Source organism: Lytechinus variegatus, chromosome 3, assembly GCF_018143015.1.
Source record: "Lytechinus variegatus isolate NC3 chromosome 3, Lvar_3.0, whole genome shotgun sequence".
Lineage (NCBI taxonomy): Eukaryota > Metazoa > Echinodermata > Echinoidea > Temnopleuroida > Toxopneustidae > Lytechinus > Lytechinus variegatus.
The window spans coordinates 19069043-19093292 of NC_054742.1; the positions used below are offsets into that span (position 1 = coordinate 19069043).

At 34.2% G+C, this 24250-nt stretch overlaps 2 protein-coding genes across 4 annotated transcripts in view; both read left to right on the top strand.

The window, feature by feature from the left end:
• The window catches only part of LOC121410407 (inositol-pentakisphosphate 2-kinase-like), a 33513-nt gene extending 22517 nt beyond the window's left edge, over positions 1 to 10996 (top strand). For all 3 annotated transcript variants that reach the window (XM_041602478.1, XM_041602479.1, XM_041602480.1), the window contains 9 exons: positions 201 to 386; positions 743 to 835; positions 1293 to 1351; positions 3284 to 3356; positions 5135 to 5286; positions 5949 to 6082; positions 7163 to 7316; positions 8192 to 8383; positions 8921 to 10996. In XM_041602478.1, coding sequence (XP_041458412.1) covers positions 201 to 386; positions 743 to 835; positions 1293 to 1351; positions 3284 to 3356; positions 5135 to 5286; positions 5949 to 6082; positions 7163 to 7316; positions 8192 to 8383; positions 8921 to 9068 — 1191 coding nt within the window. In that variant the 3' untranslated portion in view covers positions 9069 to 10996. The remainder of the gene's footprint in view (positions 1 to 200; positions 387 to 742; positions 836 to 1292; positions 1352 to 3283; positions 3357 to 5134; positions 5287 to 5948; positions 6083 to 7162; positions 7317 to 8191; positions 8384 to 8920) is intronic.
• A 3615-nt stretch (positions 10997 to 14611) lies between these two features.
• The window catches only part of LOC121410411 (ankyrin repeat and SOCS box protein 13-like), a 35087-nt gene continuing 25448 nt past the window's right edge, over positions 14612 to 24250 (top strand). Inside the window, exon 1 of the mRNA XM_041602485.1 lies at positions 14612 to 15125. The gene's annotated coding sequence lies outside the window, so the exon portion shown is untranslated. The remainder of the gene's footprint in view (positions 15126 to 24250) is intronic.

Here is a 24250-nt window from a genome sequence, read left to right on the forward strand (position 1 = left end):
GATACATCTTATTATGCTGCTTTGAACTTTACACGATTCTGATATTAATATAAGGCATAACATGAGAGGGCTGATAATCACAAATAACTGAGATATGTCTTAATCAATTTTCCAAGTTTTTGCTGTATTTTCATCTCATTTTTTTTTTGTATTAATAGCTGTTATTCATCCTACAAACTTTTTTCTGATTTTTTGCACAGAAATGCGTTCCAGTGAGTGCAGATTTTGTTGATTCAGTAAGCAAAGCATTTGAGAGCCAAAGACCTTTAAAAAGATGCCATCAGATGATAGATCCCAATCAAACATCAGTTCTCTGCTCACCAAACTACTGCTTCTTAGATGACAAAGGTCAAAAGGGAACATCAACTCTTACTGTAGAATTAAAGGTACAGTACACATCAATATTAATATAAGGTTGATCTGATTTCTTAGCTAAAAATTAACATATTCAGTAAAATGTATTAAAGTTTGCCCTTGGCAATTAGAACAGAAAATTATTACAAAGCTCATGAATTTTTTTTTCTGATATCATTTTTTTTCAGGAGCATCTTTTTCAGATCTGCTGCTGATATTGTCAATTAGTGATTAAACTTTATCTCTGTTAGTTTAAGGACATATTAAATAACCACAGTGTAATTATTATATATTTGTTATTTATATGTCAAAAATGTGTACTGTATTGATTTTGTGATTTTCATTGGTTTGTGTACAAAAAGTTATCATTACTTTCTCTGATTTTCAGCCTAAACTAGGTTATATACCCACCCACCATATTTCATCTCCAGAGATTGAAGATCAACCAGTTTGCTTGTTCTGCATGCAACAAATATTAAAGGTTTGAAATTTAGGATTATTCAGGAATATCTTAAAAATTGTCATTATTGTATTTTAAGGAAGTAAATTATACCATCATGTCTTTTTATTTCAATATTTGACTAAAGGTATTTTTTTTTTTTGGGGGGGGGATGGGGAGTTGTCAGTGATATTTTTTTATTGAAATGATATGTCTGTTTTAGCTAAAAGGAGCAGCTCAGGACACCTTTTTATTACATTCAGCAAATCTATTTTATATTAAAGTGATCAATAACTCAATTTCAAGATTTATCATAAAAGATTATAATTGTTATATTGTACTTCTGTAAATAGCACTTATTTTATACAAGTTTTCTGCCAAAGATTTCAATAAAATCCCATTACAATCAAGATATTAAGAGCATTATATTCACATTTATCACAGAATGAGTAAATACTGATATATGAGGTTCTGTGTGTTTGTTTATATTATTTTTCAGAGGAAAGAAGGTCAATGGAACTACACAAGCAAATACTGCCCTGTCAATCTTTTCTCTGGGTAAAATTACTTTTGTTTAAGATTTTTTTTCTGTTACTTAACTATATAAATACTTCCCCTCTCCTTTGCATTTGAAGAGATACATTTGCACCTTTAATATGCATTTACCTTTTTTAAATTTGTATTGTACTTTGTACTTTTTATGAGATGTGGAATAAAATTTGAAACTGAATTTGAAAAAAAAAACTTGGAAAAACAATTTTATTGTTGCGAACTAAAATATTACTTGCCAAATAAGTCCCAAAATGAGATTTATCAGTATTTTTATCATGCTTACGCCCACCGGAGGTGGTGCTGGAGGTGTACGTCCCGTTTTTGTTCTCATGATATCTCAACAGTTTGATGTATTGACTACATATTTAGATAATGAATGCATACGGGAGTGACTATGATCTGATTAGTTTAGAGGAACATAGATCAAAGGTCACAGAGAACATGCATCTTGAAATATATCTTCTTTTTGTGATAATTCAAAAACTGTTTGAGGGACTGCCTTCAAACTTTGTTTATATGTGCAAGCATATAGGAATGACTATGATCTTTAGTTTCAGGGAATGGCTTGGTCATTTTATGATTTACTCTACAGTTTAATAATGCAATTGAATTAATTTGATGGTTTCACAATATCAAAATAAAGTATGCAGTATAGTTCAGACATGGCAATGTCAGAGGCATACATTCCAACAGTGTGCAGTTGATAATCCATCTAGTTTAATTCTCAATTGCATTTATTACTTTATAATCTTTATTGATTTTTTTGGTCAACTCTTGAATGTTTTGTATTACAGTTTTCCGCCACCGTTTCTCTTGTGCTTTCATGAACTCAATGTATGTTCTGTAAAATACATTTCCCAAATGTCATGAGCAAAACAAGATGCACTCTACTGAAATAATACAGAAAAACAATCTGTCATAGGCCTAGTCTGTAAATTATTATACAGAACAAAGCCTTTTGGATACAGTATTGCCAATCAGAGTAAGGTAAGGCGGGGTAAGTTGTGACAGTTCTTGCTTTTTGCATGTTAGAATTGATATGATTAATAATCTTGTCGAAATAAGTACCTTGCCTTGAAATTTAATTCTTCTGAAATATTTTCCACCTATATATAACTTTCTATCCCCACACTGAAAGTCATCGTGACCTTTGAAAAAAACAATGTCAAATGGCTCAACTTGCCCCATATATGGGGTAAGTTTGAGCCACCTTCTGGGGTAAGTTGAGCCACAAAAACTATGTACAAAATGTATGAGGGGAGAACCAGCATGTCAATTTTTTGTTTAAAGTCTTTTCACTTGCTAATTCTCTATAAATACTAACATCATTTAAAAGGAAAAGAGCAGTCATGTAAATTTGCTCCTTTCAGCCAGCATTTCAATCGATTTTTATGGTTTGTTTGTTTTTTAAGATACATTACCATAGGAATTACCATGGCTCAACTTGCCCCATGCTGTTTGGCTCAACTTACCCCAGTCCGAACTTAGTGCGATAATTTTGTATCCACACATTTATTATGCATCCATCATATAAAATACTATGACAAGAATGAAGATCCATACCTGGACTAATAATGTTGTTATCATGTCTCTATTATATTTAAAGACATGTGTGTTTATAAAGCACTTATCTATTTCACACTCTTTTTTACTTTTTTGGCTGAAATTCATATTTTCCCTCTAAAAAACTACTTTTTGTTTCAAAGTTAAAAACAATGTGGTGGGGTTAGGTGTTATGCTATGGGTCATCAATACATGACACCACCATAATGTCTGACTCATTCATTATTGGCCTGGGACTTGTGGCTCAACTTGCCCCTATGCTCAACTTACCCTGCCTTCCCCTATATTGTTATTTCTTATCTGATCGTGTGTAAACTACTAGTACATATATGTACATGTATGTTCATTGAACCTTTTTTTGAAAATATTTTTCAGAGATCCAGAGAGAATGAGACAGGCCATTGAAGGATTGTTCAAAACACCACAAAACAACCTTAGCATCTTTAAGGTGAATTGTTGCTTATATGTTTCCTTCTTTATAAAACTAGTTTCTAATGAAGGAATTGTATTTTGTGGTTTAGCTGAAGCCATTTTGATGGAGAACCCTCTAAATCATTTACAACACATCAGAAGAAAGAGTTAAACATATGCACATACTGCTCAATAATTGTGTTTGTTGTAATATTTTGAATACTTCTAAGGTATCCTTTATCAATCTTAGTTCATTCCTGAAATGAACATTGAAAGGAAAAGTGTTTCAATGAAATAGAAAAAGACTTATGCTATCAATTTTAGGAATAAAAATGTGCTTAAATGAAATTTCAAATAACTAGTTGTCACAAATGAGTTTAAGCACAAGGGCATTGAACATAACATAGTAGGTTTTTTCTGTTGTTGATATACAAGTATCCCATTTACCATTATAGCTTGTTTATAGAGGTTTATCTGTCCCGCTCCCTTCATAAAAAAATGAAAATCCTGTTTTTGTCTCACCTGCATAGCAGAGTGAGACTATAGGCGCCGCTTTCCGACGGCGGCAGCGGCATCAACACCAAATCTTTGCCAAAGGTTAAGTTTTTGAAATGACAGTATAACTTAGAAAGTATATGGACCTAGTTAATGAAACTTGGCCATAAGATTAATCAAGTATTAGTAAACATCCTGCCTGAGTTTCATGTCACATGACCAAGGTCAAAGGTCATTTAGGGTCAATGAACTTAGACCATGTTTGGGGAATCAACATCAAAATCTTAACCTAAGGTTAAGTTTTTGAAATGTCATCATAACTTAGAAAATGTATGGACCTAGTTCATGAAACGTGGACATAAGGTTAATCAAGTATCACTAAATATCCTGCAGGAGTTTCAGGTCACATGACCAAGGTCAAAGGTCATATAGGGTCAATGAACTTTGGCCATGATGGGGTTATTTGTTGAATTACCATCATAACTTTGAAAGTTTATGGATCTAATTCATAAAACTTGGACATAATCAAGTATCACTGAACATCCTGTGCGCATTTCAGGTCACATGACCAAGGTCAAAGGTCAATGAACTTTGGCCAAATTGGGGGTATCTGTTGAATTACCATCATAACTTTGAAAGTTTATGGATCTAATTCATGAAACTTGGACATAAGAGTAATCAAGTATCACTGAACATCCTGTGCGAGTTTCAGGTCACATGACCAAGGTCAAAGGTCATGTAAGGTCAATGAACTTTGGCCATGTTGGGGGTATTTGTTGAATTACCATCATATCTCTGTAAGTGTATTTGTCTAGTTAATAAAACGTGGACATAAGAGTAACCAAGTATCAATAAACATCTTGTGTGACTTATAGTAGTTTTCAAAGTCAGCACTGCTGTTTTTTTTAATCGCGTGATGCTCCCATCTTTTTATGTCTTTTGGTCTGACGTGGGCAGAGTTTGAGCTCCTGACCTCCTGGTTTTGAGACGGACACTCCACCAATTGAGCACGCACCTACCTCTTTATAGTCAAATTCTTTGTTTGAAGTACAAGTAATTACTCTTTTTTTTCAGTCAAGTGGTTATTTGCTCTCTTATATAAATAGTGCATGTTCTTTATAAAATGAATATCAAAAGTGCATATGCTGAATCAGAGATTGGATGAAATATTAATTAAATTTCTCTTCACATGGTCTCTTCTCCAGTAAAAAGATAAACATATCTATGTAAATTCATTTGCCCCATGAGAAATGATGCTCTCTGGAAGTTCCTCTTTCAAAATATTTATCACTTTATACTCTTTATCATTTATTGATATAGGATGGTGAACTGATTTATCCAAGAGAAAAAAGGACACTACCAACAGAAGATGATCATGAAAATATCACCATGGCGATAAAGAGTTGGTTTGGATGCCACAATGAATCTCTGTCATCAGAGGAGTTTTGTATCCCTCCGTCTTTCACTAAAAGGTCAATCACCTTACTATATAATGATTGCTTTGTTGCTCTGCTGGGCATATAATATTTATGAATTATTACACCTTGTGCAAATTTTGTCATAGCTTCACACTTATTTCTCTTTCTGTTAAAGAATTAGAGACAATTCCTGTGGTCATTAAAGTGGCAGTTGACCAATCAATCTGGGGATATAGGCATATTTCAGAATTTGCTTGGCTTGAGTTCCATACAAGGATAATCATACAAAGTGCTACAGTATTTCAAAGTTTGCACAATGAGAAATTAATCAAGCAGCTTATCAAATGGCAAAACAATTTTGAGCAATGCTCAAAAGACAGTCCCATCTTACTATAAGGAAATCCATCATTGTAAAAAAATATTCTACAGGAACTTTGCGCAATGATTTATTTTTTGTGAGTGAAGAGGAAGCATATTGAATTGTCAAAGCAAAGTTGAATGTGTGATACAGATTATATCTAGAAAATATTTTGAAAACAAAACATGTATTTTAAATGTTGGCATTCCATAGTTGTGGTCGATCAGATCAATCACAAATCTTAGTGAGACTGGGCCCGTGCCCAATGATGCCATTATGTCAGGGAGAAGAAAGAGAGGGTAATTGATCCAGACTGAGTAACCAGAAGAATCAAACTTTTCAATTTTGTTTCTTACAGTGACTGTATTCAAGATATCATAAGTCTTCTAATACAGACCCTATGTCGATCAGATAAAACATCAACATTACCAGAGATAAACAAGAGGTCATCACCATGGATACCATGTTTTGAAGGTCAGCAACATGGATCAAGTAAGTTTACTTTATTTATTCAAATACCCAACATGCTATCAGATGAAATATGGTTTATTGTCTCACCTGCATAGCAGAGTGAGACTATAGGCGCCGCTTTTCCAATGGCAGCTGCGGCGTCAACACCAAATCTTAACGGAAGGTTAAGTTTTTGAAATGACAGCATAACTTAGAAATTATATGGACCTAGTTAATGAAACTTGGCCATAAGATTAATCAAGTATTAGTAAACATCCTGCCTGAGTTTCATGTCACATGACCAAGGTCAAAGGTCATTTAGGGTCAATGAACTTAGACCATGTTTGGGGAATCAACATCAAAATCTTAACCTAAGGTTAAGTTTTTGAAATGTCATCATAACTTAGAAAATGTATGGACCTAGTTCATGAAACTTGGATATAAGATTAATCAAGTATCACTGAATATCCTGCACGAGTTTCACATCACATGATTAAGGTCAAAGGTCATTTAGGGTCAATTAACTTTATCCGAATTGGGGGTATGTGTTGAATTACCATCATAACTTTGAAACTTTATGGATCTGATTCATGAAAGTTGGACATAATAGTAATCAGGTATCTCTGAACATCCTGTGCGCATTTCAGGTCACATGACCAAGGTCAAAGGTCAATGAACTTTGGCTATAATGAGGGTATCTGTTGAATTACCATCATAACTTTGAAAGTTTATGGATCTGACTCATGAAACTTGGACATATGAGTAATCAAGTATCACTGAACATCCTATGCGAGTTTCAAGTCACAAGATCAAGGTCATAGGTCATGTAAGGTCAATAAACTTTGGCCATCTTGGGGGTATTTGTTGAATTACCATCATATATCTGTAAGTGTATTGGTCTAGCTCATAAAATTTGGACATAAGAGTAACCAAGTATCACTGAACATCTTGTGCGAGTTACAGTAGTTTTCAAAGTTAGCACTACTGCTATATTGAATTGTGAGATGCAGAGGCATTCCACTTGTTACCTTAATCCACCTATCATATTCTTCACAAATTTCAACATGGAAAGATAGAATGCATTTTGAAATGAATGAGTGTATTTTGTTCTAATTTTTTCAGATCATAAGAAGGATGCTAGTTCCTATAGACTTGCGAATGGTTGTGTCCTTGGTCGTATCTTAACTATGCAACATATGGACACTCTTGGTATTGATGTGATACATAAGATATACCAGAGATACATGAATCATCTTTATCAATATCCTGAGCAGAAGTAAGTACGTCCAAATTAATATTTTTTGCATGGATTACTCTACACAAGCTTTTCAATTTTGTGAATGAATATAAAACTGTATCTTAAGGCCACTGCACACCTTACGACTGTTCGCGATCCGATTTGGGAACAAATCGCATTTTGCTCATTTTCTGAAATAGTGAATGGAACATATCATTTTATTTGAAGTTAAGATTAATTGAAATAATACTAATATAACCGTTTTGGAAGATTCCAAGCCTTTATTTTAGAGTAAAGACCAAATTAATTTCAAATCTTAGGCAATTGTACGACTGCTATGACGTCATTACGACTAGATATTAAATTTGCTTCTATTCCATAAGGATGATAGCACAGATTTGAACACAGGTATTCGTACAATGATTTAGAACATTACTCAGTTAGATATTCCAAGTCTCAATATTAGCATCAAGTCCTTTTACATTTTATTCTGAAAATGGGTCGCAGACTGATCGTAAGGTGTGCAGTCACCTTAAGTCATAATTGGCTGAGTTGTTATGGACAGCTCTGCCTAACAATTTAAGTAAATTGAAGGACAAAATCCTTCCAAAGACCTTGATGCTATCAAAACTGACTAAGGTATTCATGTCTCAAACGTTCTTCAAGTTCCATATTTCTTTGAAAGAGTAAGGTGTGGTTGTCATCTATAACAAATTATACAAAACAAGCATTTCCCCAAAATTACTGTTTTAATAAATGAAAAGGCAAAGTCACAAATTTTGACTTTTGTACTTCAACAATTCTTGTTTAAAACTGTTTTAGAGTCTTTAATAATTTTTTTTATGAATGCAAATATTGTAAGTTTTATCTTGTATTGCAGATAAAGATTCAGATTTGTCTTGAATTCTTTTCAGGGAGGGATTAGGCATCACCGACCAGTCTTTTACAGTTAGCTCATCAACAATTCTAAAGCAGAGATTGAGTGATGATGAGGTACTAGATCTACCAATCCAAGAGTGTGTAAATCTTCTCAAAACCTACATGATGTCAAGGACAGCTAGGGATTGCTCTATTTTGATTACATTCAAACCAGCAGCCATTTCAAGGTATGCTTAGGACCATGTTATTTCTTGCTTTTTGAGGCACAGTTCCCTTGTGGAAAGGTAAATGTGCAGCATTTTTTTTTGTAATGGATGTGATCATGCAAGTGTATAAATGTTGCACATTTTAACTTTCAGAGACTTGCATAAGCTTGTCAATAATTCAACAAGCTTGTCAACGGCAAGCTATTAAGTAGGCTATTTGCAAGCGGAATATATTCTAAGTTTATTAAACAAAGTTATTTATTTTCCTTTCAATCTGTTTATGCATGAAAAGATTTTGATTTTTTTTGCTCTTGCAAATCATCTTGGACATCAAAATTTCATTGATTTTGATAGATATTGTCAAATGTTTTAAGTTTATCACAACTATGAAATGATATCCGTAGTGCCTTCTTATAATCTAATTTTACTTTAAACTATTTTTGTTGCCCAAAATCCCCAAATTTTTTCCTATATTTTGTCTTTTTGTATCATGCTGCCCGCCTTTCCCTCTCTCTTTCTCTTTCTCAATCCTTTCTTTTCTGTCTCTTCCACCCTCAGTACCATGGATGATGATATTGTATCCTTGAAGGAACAGAGATTCCATGTAGCATGTCACCTAGTCGACCTAGATTCTAAGTCACCTGCTAAGATTCCTTATTACCATAAACAAGAACACCTTATCTCAAACACCTATCATAGCAGGTAATGTCCAATTCTGAGCTGGCAATCAAGATTTCTTACTACAACAAATTTCATCTAAGCTAAGTATTCAGATATAATGGTTGCAAACTAGACATCAATTTCAAATTGAATCTTGCTATAGTGAACTTGAATTAATGTGTTGACAGAATGAAATATTGAGGAAAAAATGCATTATGAAACCTCCCAATTTGTTAAAAAATCATTTGTAAATGTATGAGAGAAGTTATAGGACAGAAACTTTGTCTTATATTCACATTTATAATTTTGCCTCACAATAATTTCACGAATTCCGCATTTAATGAAATCTTGATCAAGTATGTTTGTGATCGTTTGTAGAACTTTTTGTTTTATTGGTATAACTTGATATGATTGGTTATCATACATAATTATATTCCACCATTTTTGTGTGTATGAAAATAAGAGTCTGTTTATTTTCCATTATTTTATACATCAATTATCATATGTATGAAATGCATATCCTTGATGCTTAAGAATTTTTTCTGATCTATTTTTCAATGTAAGGATAAGATGTATTTCTCTTAGTCAATAAGGTGGATAATTTAATTGTGTAAAGTGTGTCTGTCAATATCATGAAGCTGTTTAGTAATTAACTTCTGCCTAACTAACAGATAGCATGATGAGCATAATGTTTTTACAAATTCATTAAATTTGTTCAGTATTAATAATTTGTTTTATAAAACGGGTTCAGAGATGTAGCTATTAGTGTGTATGCAAGTCAAATGATTATGCTTAAATTTTATGTAACCTCCAAGCCATTTTTCTTGCAGCACTGTGCATTTTGGGTGCATCATTTTCATCATATCGTTTAAACTGAGACACCATCTGAAATATGCATTCTTTCAAAGTAAAGGCATGCTGCTGGTGCCACATACATACTAGATACACCTGTGATATAATAGAAGGCAGGTATGACCCACGAATCTATGCAATTCTAAGAAAAATTAGAAAGATTCGAGCAACCTTTTCTTTATGAATTCACACTGCTTTCCGTTTTATAAGACAAATAATGCACATTTTTCAAACTTGTGGAGTTAGTAGCAAATGCAGGCATCTTGGGTTTTTGCAATGACATGCGGATACCGTTGAGTGTGCTGCATCGCCATAGTGTACTGATAAATGTGCATCATATGTACATTATAGTATTGACACTGAGATAGTCACATTGTATATACGCCACAGACATGGAAATGACTAAAACAGTAAATATTGCTCTCTCAACTGGATATATTATGCCCTATATTCCTTGGATATCAATCTCAGTTGAGTGCTTTATATGGTGCTTAAATATACATTAAATACATGTATACCTGAAAGATTTACTGAAATATTTTGCCTTATATGTTTAAAGTTTACTTTATATATGCTGCAATTTTTCTGTTACTAGTTTCTTATTCATTGTTGCAGATTATCATTTAATCATGTATTGAAAAAAGTGGAGTGAATTGTGTGCATTGTGAGTAACAAGAGTCCTACTAATCATTACTATTTCATAAACCTCTGAAGTATTATTTTAAATCGATTTTCAATTTATGTTTGTAAAAGGAAATTCAAATGATTATCAAGGAATTACTTGTTTGTTGAAATTAAGGATGAGTAGTGAACAGGTTTAAACAAGAAACAACCAAATGTATTGCAGAATTCATCATTTCCTGATGAATAACTATTTTCTCAGTGTGCTATTTTGATGAGTAAGAAGGCATTATATATCATAATCTGACTGTTGTGATCATAAAGTAAACAAATGATTAGACTGAAGCATATGTTGTATTTCACATTCTGGTGTTGCCATGAAACATGGATATAAATAAGTTTTTTAAATGGACTCATGATCATTTTCTGCTTTGTTAAAGGGATGGTCTGGGCTGAAAATATTTATATCTTAATACATAGAGGAGAGTTCACTGAGCAAAATGCAGAAAATTTCATCAAAATCAGATAACAAATAATGTTATTGAAGTTTAAAGTTTAGCAATATTTTTTTTTTAACAGTCATCATGAATATTCATTAGGTGAGCTGGTGATGTCACATCTCCACTTTCCATTTTGTTATCTTATTACATAAAATCACATTTTCTTCACTATTTCATACTTGTGTGAATTATATGTCTCCCTTATAATGAAATAAGTTGCAGCAATAAATATCTAATGCACTAAATCAGATGTCAATCCAATTTTTCTAGTTCGTGGAGGAAAACATTTGAATAAGCCTATTTTCATATAGTAAAATACAAAAGAAAAAGTGGAGATGTGACATGATGACTGTTTTCACAAAATATTGCTAAACTTAAAATTTCAATAACTTTATTATTTGTTATCCGATTTTGATGAAATTTTTGGCATTTTGCTCAGTGAACTCTACTCTATTTATTAAACTACAAATACTTTCAGCCTGGACCATCCCTTTAAAGCCATTTTCAGGTTTCACAGGGCCTTAATCAAGAACGAAAATATGAGTTGACAAATCGATATAATTATCATTCAGAACTAATTGCCCTCTGATGGTGTAATATACTATAAGTATTTTGTTGAAAATGCTCTATGAAAACCAAAGAATTTATATTTGTCTTAGTTTTTAGCGATGATTGCAAATCATAATTTTAAAAAATAAATAACTGAGAATTAGTGATGATAATAATAATAACAACAGAACAGTTCTTATATAGGCATTGTACTTTTTAAAAGTCTCAATGCAAGTTAGGAAAATGAAAGAAGAAAAGATGAGGGGAAAGCTGCTGGTAATGCTCTGGTGATATTATCAATGCAAAGTTGAAAAACCCAATTTTATCAACTTGTATTAAATTGTGTGGGATACTTACTATTCCAGAATTCCATTGATGCGTGCATAATCCCCCATTCACCATAAAACTTTGTAAAACAGCTACATTCTATAAGCCTTTATGAAGAGATCTTAGATTTCAAACAGGTTTGTATTTATTTACTTTATATCTATGAATTATTTTGTTAATATTGGACAGGCATGAAATCTAAAGATTTGTGCAGAATTTGTATTGAAATTGTTTATTTTCCAAACTACGTAAATGTAGTTGTATATTTTTATTTCATCAAAATATCCAGAGAAGGTTTTATTTCATATATTTATATTTTCTTTGCTATTATCTGCATTGTAATATCCCCTTGTTTAAAATATTTTATTAAATTCTGTTTAATTTCATTTGACATTATTTCTTGGGGCTTCTAATGGTTATCATTTACATTTGCAAATGGTTCAAGGGTAATGGGCAGTCTACTAAAGAAAGCCCAATATATGTACAGTAGTTATGAATGAAATTAGACATCTTGGAATAATGCAGTAATCTAATCATTTCTATAATTGATGTAAAGTTGTTGGACGTTACCATGAAATCATTCATAATAAATGCTACAAAATATATTGTATATTTACATTATATCTGTGAATTGTCTTTACTTTCTTCTATAGATGTATTATAATGATAATTATGCTTGTAACATGTTGCATATATTTTATGCATCTTCCCTGTGAACAAATTGATGTAAGATAGATAGCGAGAGAGAGAGAAAGAAAGAGAGAGAGAGAGGGGGGAGAATAAGGTAAAGTGATAGGGAATCATATCACTTCATCATAATAGAACAATCAGAAAAATTCCATTTAGTTTTATTCTAATCATTTTGTAAATTTTAAAGAGAGTTCACCATTATAGCTGTCCATGCCAGCCAAAATATCAAATACAATATCAAAATTTCAACATTGCAAATATACCGGTAAACAAAACAAATTTTAATGCATGGGAACATTTGCAGGAGTTTGGGATCACAGTCTTTTCCTAGTTTTGCACTTGCCTGAACATGAATTCTGTCAAGACATTTATCTCCTCTAACATGACAATGGTAAATTCCCCAAAGTCTGCGAAAATCTAGTAACATAATGTACGCAACGAACACAAACTTCACACATGTAATACATATAAAGATATTCATTTTAAAAATCTGACTCAAAATGATGGAAAATAATTAATTTTGGGCATTTCATAAGACGACTTCAAAATACAGCGTTTCTCATCAAAATCCCTGTGTGTAAAGTGAATGGGTTCGCAGACATGGGGCACCATCTTTTTGTTCAATCTAAAAATAGCCGGCCAATGTTTTTTTCAAGAAAATTGTATATTTCAATTTTTAAATCGTTAGATGTGTAGACTTTTTTTACCACCATCATACTTTGTTAATCTCCATTTCACTTAATACAAAGGGAAATCCCATCTATAAGAATTTAGGGTCCTAAATTAAGGCAGGGACATGCTCACGTCCCTGATTAAGGTGAGTCATCTCAAATGCAGTAAAGTTCAAGCATAGGGGCATTGATATTAATTAAATATTAATGAAAACAAATGAATGCATACATGTATATGGTATAGTGCTTTATTCCTTTGTAGCTGTCCAACTGTAATTTTGTGGATGATCAGCATTCAGGACATACGACTTGTTAGTACTTGATTAATGGGTATTAAGTAGTTGATACCTTCATAATAGTTATTGGAAGCAAATTATGATATTAACTGAATTTTTGTATAAAAATTGGATGTAAAGAGATAGAGCTGAAGAGTTAGGTAACTGTTCATTCTCTTTCTATTTGTGCAGTACAAAAAAAAATCGTGTTGAACAATTCAATAAATTTGACAATTTTACAAGTTATGTAAAAAACAGAATTATCAAAGTTCAAACATTCAATTTTTACATATTTCAGTGATAAAGAAACTCTTTGTTGAATCAAAATAATTAGAAATACTGAAGTGCAAGTATTTGTATGATTACAGCAGAATCAATATAAAATATATTTCACGATACAAATAAATATGCATCGATCATCAACCAATCATGTTATACGCACGCTTATACCTGTCAGTGTGAAACTATGCAAAACTTTTTGTAGCTTATTTTGTTGGATATTTTGACAAAAATTTCCATGTCAGGCTTATTCTATATTAACAGAAACATATAAGGTGGACTTAGGATTGGCTGATATTTCAAAGTTTTTATTTTTGTTGTTGAAGTTGAGGATTCTGACAACAAACGGCAGGATTGTCCATTTGATTTCACCATCAATTTATCCTTTATACATTTGAAGAGCCTGTTTTATGATTTGAAAAATCACATGCTTTTTTTTCATGATTAAATGACAAAAACCCTATACCGTATACCCCGGCCGTCTACCTTTACCAGACAAAAAGTACATATAACGTCAGTCTACTCAAGAATGTATTTAATAGTTTGGTCTTTCAAGAAAGATGAACTTTTTAATGGCCTGTATAAAATGATGTATCTGATGACATTTTTTTATCAACATACAGGACAAATAATTTCTTTTTTTAATGAGATCGGGGGGATCTGGAAGGTATTGAAAATCATATCTTGTTCTGCATGCATCAGGCCACGCCTCCCTCCATGTGTGTTTTTGTTTACTAGTATAACGATCTAAAAATACGATCAACCGCATGGTGCGGTACTCTCTGCTTACGACAGCACCTTGGACCCCGCTAGCCGCTGGCGATGGCTCACGCTGCGCTGCACTGACCTCGTAAAAAATGTCGGTCTCAGTCAAGTAGCGGTACGGTATGGTTGCATCTTTGGTCTGCATCATCATAGGGATATACGGTACCGGTAACTAGTGGTCTGCTTGCAGTTAGTTGGGCAGTGAATTAACGCATAGCAGTCTCGCAACCCCACTCCCGGCCGGCCGCCCGAGCGCTCCAGTCCTGGGATTACTGTCTCTCGAGCTCCTTGTAACTTGCAGAAATTTGCTGCCTGTCTGCTGTAGGAGGCCTACACAAACTGACATAACATCATCAATTTCAAATTCAAGTTGCCATTGTTTTCAGAGGAAAGCGGCGACACCTACTAATACTACGGTGCTGGGTGGTCTACTACGTTGTCGATCAAGCATTCTATTTTTTCTAGGCCTAAAAAATTCTACATGAATGTGAATTAAATAAGGCGAGACATTGGAGAATAAGGTTTAAGTCTGCAAAATTGGAAATTAAAAGTTTGATTGTAGACTACTGCAACGGTAAGTATCACTTGTCAAAATACAACAGAAATTATAATTTTCTTTAAATTAATAGGTTCTAACTTCTACTGTTCTTCACATTTCAGCGAGTGGAGTAGACTCCGGGGGGGGGGGGGGCACTTACATTGACGAGTGGATACCATGCGCGACCAAAAAAAACAGAGCTACCAAGTCTCACGCATTGTGCGTGAGACTCACGCATTCAGGGTCCGTCTCACGATCTCACGCATGGCACCCATTTTTCTCACGCATCGGGACCCAACAGAAAAAAAATAGAAAAAGTAGCATTATTCGCTAGATTATACGACTGGCCGACCGCCTTCGCGTCTAGCCCGGCATGCGAGACGAATCGAGAGTGCAGTCAGCGCACAGCTAGTACGTGATACGATGAATCATGTGCGTGCATCCCATGGTTTGGTAGTGGATCGATATGACGAAGCCCATATCTCATGTGTGTGCCTTTTCGCAACGTACGAGTGTAAGTACTGGCCGCGTGCGCGCAGAGACGCCGAATCATGAAAATCTCACGCATAACATTTTTTTGAACTTGGCATCTCTGAAAAAAGGATGTCTTTTCAAGATAGGGCACATTACGTACGTAATGTGATAAGGGTGTCAAAAACACAAAAATATTGAAAAAAGTATCTATTTCGCTCGGAAAATGAAGGGTCAAATATGCGGGGATGATAAGACAAAATCAAAATGTTTTATAAAGGATGTCCTTTTTGCCCCAACACTACGTGTTTAGAGTCCAATTTGCGCGAGGTGTGGAAGGTGGGGCTGTACTAAATCAAAATAATGGAGTCTAAAGGTAAACGTTAAACCGGCGACCGACGGACGCGTGAAATGATAAAATATCTCTGTACTTGTTTAGGGGTTCATTTCAGGGAATACTTGTTAAGCTATTAAAGAGTATCGATTTGTTTCCAATACTTGTTAAGGGGTGCATTTTCAGAATATGGAAAATATATGGCTGCATTTTTAGAATATTGAAAATATGTGTTCAGGGTGCTTTTCAAGACCCTGTGGTCGCGCATAGTATCCACTCATCAATGGAACCCCCCCCCCCCTGGAAGTAGACTGAGTGCCATATTGGAGGTACAAATTAAACAAACCATTTATAGATCTACATCAAACCACCGGGGGGGGGGGGGGGGGCACTGACATTGACGAGTGGATACCATGCACGACCAAAAAAACACGTAAAAAGGATGTCTTTTTCGAGATAGGGCACGTTGCGTACGTAACGTGATAAGGGTGTCAAAAACACCCCAAAAATGAAGAAAGGGTATCTATTTCATTGGGAAAGCTACGTGTTTAGGGTCAAATTTGCGGGGATGATAAAACAAAATTAAAATGTTTTATAAAGGATGTCCTTTTTGCCCCAACATACGTGTTTAGAGTCCAATTTGCTCGACGTGTGAAAGGTGGGGCCGTACCAAACCAAATGATGTTTAAAAGTAAAGTGACATATCGCTGTACTTGTTTAGGGGTTCATTTCAGGGAATCAAGAGTATCGTTTTGTTTTTAATACTTGTTAAGGGTAGGGTTTCACATGCCAATAATTGTTAAGGGGTGCATTTTCAGAATATGGAAAATATGTGTTTAGGGTGCTTTTCGAGACCCCATGGTCATGCATGGTATCCACTCGTCAATGGAAGTGGCCCCCTTGGATCAAACCCTCATATTTTGAACTGCAGTTTTAATTTGTACCTGTCCCGAAAACCTAGTTAGAATAGAGGATCCAAGATATTTCATTTCAAGCACAATCAAAAGTGGTAATCCCTCTACTCTTCATCTATTAAAGGCAAGCCTGAGTGTTGAGCCAGGCCCACTCACACTAGTACGAGGTTTAAACAGTTATAGCAGCTGTGATATAAGAAAGAGTAGCTCTGGCTGTAGCAGGCCCTTCGGAACGAAATCGCTGTAGACCCTAATGCCATGTGGCCCTGGTATCTGTGAATGTGCTCTATTTTACCATACAGAACTTTTTCAAAATGCTTATCAAATTTAGTGAGCAAAATTATTCCTTGAACATTATGTTACAATCTTAATGCAGTTCATCATGGAAATCGTCACCTACTAAAATTGTAATTATTTACAAGTAATGGTACCAAGGATATTGAAAATACCTCTTTCCAGTGGCCAGAGATTAGTAATTGAAATTGTTTCCAATCAATAGGTTCTCTAATTCCATTCAGACATGCATGCATGTAAAGCAAAAAAGTGATGGAATTGGGGCAAAACAACCAAGAACTTGAACAACTTCACAACAATTTTGGGAAAAATGACATTATTTTTTAAAAATCGTATTACTTTTTTGGCTCTGTTTCAAGAGGAGTAACATGATCTCTTGGTTGGGCCTACTGTTTATGAGCACTTTAATTCAAGTCGTTCTGAGAGATAATTCTGTATGTAGCCTACCTCATTGGCTCATTTGATCCTTAAATCATCTTATGTTTATATGTGTACTGGGGACAATATGAGACTATATTGTGAAATAAAATGCTATTAATATATTCCTCAAAGTCAGTCAATATTCCTTTGAAACAGTGAAAATGGAAATACTATGGCTGTAGTTGGTTTGCACTGAATCAAAGCTTTACACATGTAGGACACAATGTAGACCATCAATTTTGTGTTTTGAAGTGCTAATCTTCCTCTCAAATTTGAACCTGTATGAGCTGAAGAGTTCAATACATGTATCCTGACCAGTCATCAGAGCTATAGTATAACCAGTGGAGAAATCCACCCCATTGCAAGTAGCCTTCACTGTAAATTTATGTTCAAGAAACTATGAAAGGTCCAGTCATTTTCTATTGTTTGTTTGATACTAAGGTTTGTTTAATGAACCCAGGTAATTAATGCTCTGTGTTGACTATACACATACTGATAATCACTCAAGTCTTTAATCAAACATTTCTATTATCTCAAGTTTTTAGAGACCTAATCAGTGAATACTTTTAGGATGCTGAACTAAACCAGTTGTTATCAGAATGATAATCTGTAATAAATGTGTCTGAAAAAACATACAAAGTGAGAACAATTCATAATTCAAAAAGAAGATTTTCTTTAAAAAAATAATTGAACCATTTGTGTTTAAGTGTTAGTAGATTTGTCTGATAAAAGTGTTTGTTTCTCCACCGGGCATGGTGGCTCAGCGGTAGAGCGTCCGCCTCATGAACGGGAGGTCGTGGGTTCGATCCTCAGCCGAGTCATACCAAAGACTTATAAAAATGGGACCTTCTGCCTTCTTGCTAGGCACTCAGCATTTAGATTGGAGAAGGGTAATAATAACATGTTATGCAGGGCCCGCTGGTAGAGCAGTTTCCTAACTGAAGTGGCTACCCTGGGTAAATAAAACATTATTATTATTATTTATCATTATTATATTGTTACTTTCCTGCATAGCAGAGCAAGACTGTAGCATAATGTAGGCAGCACTTATGGTGACAGTGCAGTGATAGCATCATCAACATCAAATCCTTACCAAGGTTTAGTGTTTTGAATGATATAATTTCTTTGAAAATATGTTATTTCATGCAATCGTATAAGGCTCATCAAGTGTCACTAAAAGTATCGATAAAGTTTCAGATCACATGTGATCAAGGTCAGAGGTTGTACAAGATCAGTGAACTTTGAGTATTATGTATCAAAATAATAACATAAAATTTTGAACTTTTTATGTCCCTATTCCAAAAAAATTACATGCTTATCATGGACAAATAGGTGACTGTAATTTTAGGACACTTTGGGGTCAATTAACTGGTTTCAACTAATTTAGAACTTAAAGAGAAATGCAAGTAGTTGCACTAAACACTGATTTCATGAGAAAGTCTGTAAAACCAGGCTTAATTGTCAGAATATTATCGACGATCTAGATTTGGTACAGTTACACAAAGTGAACTTTGTGAAATCTTGAAATCTACGCTGAAAAATGTTCACACTGAAGATCACCAACACAGATAGGCACACGTGGGACAGTGTATTAATATTGCTGGAAAGTGACCTTATTTTGCTTATTTCTCAGCAATTACACAATTTCTTCCAGAATCCTTTGGCACATATCTTTTATTTATACAAACAGACACTTGGGTGGTCATTATATCAGATTCTGTCAAAAGTCATTTTGAGATCGTTACCAAAACTGGAATTTATCTTTAACCAAAGTTTAAGATTCAAATTATCAAGATTTTGAAATTGTTTTCATAGTTTTTTTTTCAGTTAAAGTTTGATGCAGTTAACATCATTTACCAATATAGTAAATGATAAAAGCAGAGGTTATTTATATGTTATTTGAACTTGGGTTTTATCAAATATAAGCTTTATAAATATAATGGATCTTTTTGCCAATTTCAAAGGCATGCTTTGGGAGGGTGGGGAATTAGTGAGTATTGCTTTATGTTGGCTTTTGTAAAAGTAAGTGCTGAAGAAGAATAAAGTTTTAAATTGCTCTGAAATATATATTTTTTGCTCTTCAGAACTTGAAAATTGTCTCACTTGATTGCATAGTATTTAGCTGATGTAAGACATATAATAAAGCTTCCCTTTTGCATACATTTTTTTTTTTGGGGGGGGCCTTTGCCGCCAAACATTTTTCTTTTGCCTTCCGCTTGCCCCCCCCCCTACTTTTAAGATATTGGTGCTGCCACTGTTCAGGTGTACAATAGCTTTTTTCTCTATTTGATTTAAAGATTCTATTTGTGGTAAATGATCTGACGAAATGCTAGGATAATATAGAGTGCACCATGGAATAGGAAACAAGGTAATCAGTGCCTCATAAATGCTATGTATCATTATTGTTATCAATGACCACTAAATTTCTTGTACATGTAAATAAAAATTCTTTTAAATTCCATGCTCTTGTTCTCATGGTCCAGTGAATCAATTCCAGCATGCAGATCCTAGATCTATGACAAAGTGACCTGCCAACCCAAACCAACAACAATAAAGTCACAAAATAACCAAAATAGTTATTTTGGTCTTCACACTGAGGGCTTGTATCGAATGGGTGGGTGCTGGTGCGTTGCATCGCGTTATGGGGATAGCACCCTTTTGTCTAAAACCGCCGCCCCCTAGTTTTGCCATAAGGGTGTGTCAGTTTTTTTTAAATTTATTTATTTATTTGTTATAGTGAAGTAGTCAATTATAGTCATTTTGTCTAATAGTATTTTACCCATAAGGCTAATACCGATTTGGTCTAATTATCAAATTGTCTAAAATAAAGAATAAGAATCATGCGCGTTTGCATAATTTCATCGCGAAGAGCCTGTTGTTTATGTTCAATATTTAATCATCGTGAGTGAATCACTCGCGATGAGAGAAAAATTGCAAGATGACTTGCGATGTTTTGTGCGGTTTTCTGTTCTCATTCAGAAAAACGGCACAAAACATGATTGAATTATTGCAATGATTCAAAACCAATGTAAATGGCCTTTACGGAAGGTAGATTTCCAAACTACACGTGTAGTTTATAAGACCATTGCTTCCAATACTGCTCTGAGTGTTCCTATAAATAGTTTCCATTCAACTGATTTCCATGAAAGTCGTTTAAGAAAGTATGAGAATGGGGTTTTATTCTTGAGTGGCCCCAAACTTAAGTTCCTGTTTTTTCATTCTTTGAAGATCTCACTGAATTTCTTTCATTGTGTACAGTATTTGAGGTAATTTCTTCAATATTCAACTGATCTTGTGTGGGTCATGGTTGATTCATTTTAAAGAGAAATTCCAGTAGTTGCAGTAAACACTGATTTCATGAGAAAGTCTGTAAAAAAAGGCTTAATTGTCAGTATCTCATCAAGGATCTAGATCTGGTACAGTTACATTAACTGAACTTTGTGAAATCTTGAAATCTACGCTGAAAAATGTTCACACCGAAGATCCCCAACACAGATAAGCGCACGTGGGACAATGTATAATTATTGCTTAGAGCGTCAGGCCCGACGCTCTACCATAATCCTGTGCTTATTTCTCAGCAATTACACAATTTCTTCCAGAATCCTTTGGCACATGCGTTTTATTTATACAAACAGACACTTTGGTGGTCATTTCATTGGATTCTGTACGAACTCATTTTGATATCGCTACCAAAACTAGCATTTACCTTTAACAAGTTGTTTGTCATTCTAACGTCTAGAATTTATGTTTTCAAGCTCTATAAAAATCTTAGAATTCAAGAATAATTTGATTCATTTTCCTTTTCAAATTTGTTAAGCATTTCTAGTTGTTGGAGAAAAGATTCCAACTATGTTCTGTACAGTCCCAGATATAAAGAAAACTAAACAAAGAAAAGTTTTGCATAGCAGATTTAAAAAATGTGGAGCAATACCAGGAAAACATTTCCCTAAAATTCATTTTGGGTGATTTATTTTGGGTTTTGGGCTGGCAAGTTAATTATGCTATGAATTCAACTTGATTAATAACACTTTATCATAAAATCATACTGTAAAATATCACAAGGCTGCCTTGGGTAGGCCTAAATATTGGTAATCATCTATGTAGTTTTATGCATGAAAATTGATTATGTTTCACTTTACTCCATGAGCACAAGTTGACAATGGATTTGTGTTATTTCCCTTAAAGAGTTATGCAATTTATTTCCTGATGCTATAAAGAAGGAATAGATGAGTCAGTGTAAGTCATTATAATGCAAATTGTAGAACCTCTTTTTTTTCATTTATTTATGACAGGGGGCTGTGTTGGGATAGTTGTAAGTCAATTAATTGAACACTGTATACAAGTAAAGTGAGTTTGAACACATCGATATTCAGACATAAAAGATTCTTAAAGGTTATATATCAAGGCTACCTCAGCAACCAGCTGATTTGAATGAATATAGAGGAAATCAAATAAACACAGCATTGAATAAATTAGATGTGAAGTAAGTAAAGGTTCACTTTTAACTTTTTCAAACATTTGTAAATGTACACTGTATACATGTATGCTCAACATGGGTGGTACAGTATGCAAATGAGAGAGCCAATGTCAAACATGCACTATTTCCTATGTATTTTATCATGACATTTGAAATATCTATTTCTTTGTTGATCTGATAACACCAACAAATATATTGATTAAATAAAGTATTAAATGCTGATTCCACACTTTAAGGTAGAATAAACCCATGGTTTACATTACTTCTCTGGTAGAGAGATTGCTTAAAATATTTGAGTTTCATTTGATAAAATCTAAAAGAATTTGTATTTGAAGTTTTCGTCTGATAATTTTTCAACTTTTCATGATATCAAGAATACATTGTTTACACTTTAAGGTAGAATAAACCCATGGTTTACATTACTTCTCTGGTCGAGAGATTGTTTAAATTATTTGAGTTTCATTTGATAAAATCTAAAAGAATTTGTATTTTAAGTTTTTGTCTGATAATTTTTCAACTTTTCATGATATGAAGAATGTGCTCATGATGATATAAATGCTAAACTTTCAAAGAAAATAATTCATGGTATAGCTTATCCTTTAATTGTCATTTTCAATCTTTCAATTTCAACAGGTACTGTATTCGATGATATTAAAACAGCAAAATTTATCCCTGTATATAAAAAAGGACAACAAGTACCTCGTTGATAATTACCGCCCAAAATCCCTATTGCCTACTGTACATTCTCCAAGATCCTTAAGCATGTCATTTATAAAAGACTTTACAACCACTTAATGCACAATAACATTCTAATACATGAACAATTTGGTTTCATGTCCTACTCTACAGAAAAGGCATTTACAGTGTACACTATACAACATATCATACATTCTCAAGACACAAAAGAAATTCCCATGGCTATCTTTGTTGACCTCAGCAAAGCCTTTGACTCACTCAACCACAGTATATACTACTATACAAGCTTAGGCATTATGGCGTCAGAGATGTTGCATATAACTGGTTTCAAAACTACCTTTCTGATCGCAAACATCCTGCAAGGAAGTATACTAGGTTGTTTTTAATGTATGTTTAAAATGATATTATCTATTCCTCTCAAATATTAAAATTTGTACTGTATGCAGATGATACTAATATTATATTGTCAAATAAAAATGAAGTGAAATTGATTGAATAGGGCCGTCTGCACCATCCCGAGTTTTCAAATTAGCGCGCTATTTCTGATCTGGCAAATTATCCCGATCTGAAAAATCTTGAGATTGTTTGTAATGCAGACGCAATTATCGCGCTAGTTTGTAGGATTAATCTCGAGATTGCAATCCCAAGTCAACTCGGGTTTATTTGCAAAATAGCGCGCTATTTACGAATTATCGCGCTAATTCGTAGGTGCAGACGCACTCGGGATTGGACTTGGGTTAATTTATTCATAACCTTCAGTCCATAATGCAATTCGCGTTCCATTTCCGCCTTGGTCAAAACATAAACACTTATGTACCGAACGTATGCGAAAGTCAACTGTATCGCGAATAGCGTTCATCAATTCCCCAATCAGCAACGATGGTGCCCCCCCCCCAAGCCCCCCAGTGAATGGATTTTGGTAGAGACCAGACCGATGGGGGAGGCGCTCATTATCGACGATGGTCATAGTCAATAACAATACTGACAGCAGTGTCGTCTTATTCCTTCGCAAAATGTGAGCAAATAGCATTTCTTTCCTCCTCTCTCTCTCCCCCTCTGTCGTTGCCTCCTCCGCCATCATATTAAACGAAGAATTCTTCACTCGCTTATAATTATAGCGCGGCTGAACTGAGAGGATTGTTGCATAACAACGGTCGAATTCAGCGAAAGTGCTAGTGACGAAAGAGTTCTTGTACTTGCGGGAAGTTATTCAAAAGCGCGGGCCGTTGAAACTCCAAGATCGAAAGTGCGCATGCTCAGAATATCGGGCTTGTTGCCTCGCTCGAGCAAGAATCGCTCTTCTTGCGATGGTGGAGACGGGGTTTCTTGAATCTCAAGATTAATCGCGAAGAGGGCTGATCGGGCTAAAATCTCGAGATTGAGCAAACTCGGGATGGTGCAGCACCGCCTTATTAGCTAATAGTGAACTTTTGTCCGTTGCAAAATGGGCTTAAAGCAAATGATTTTTTTTAATGATATTGATAGCATTTATTCCATTCATCATAAAAAACAAATACAAGGCACATACAAAGTTTACATAAATTACATGAGAAAA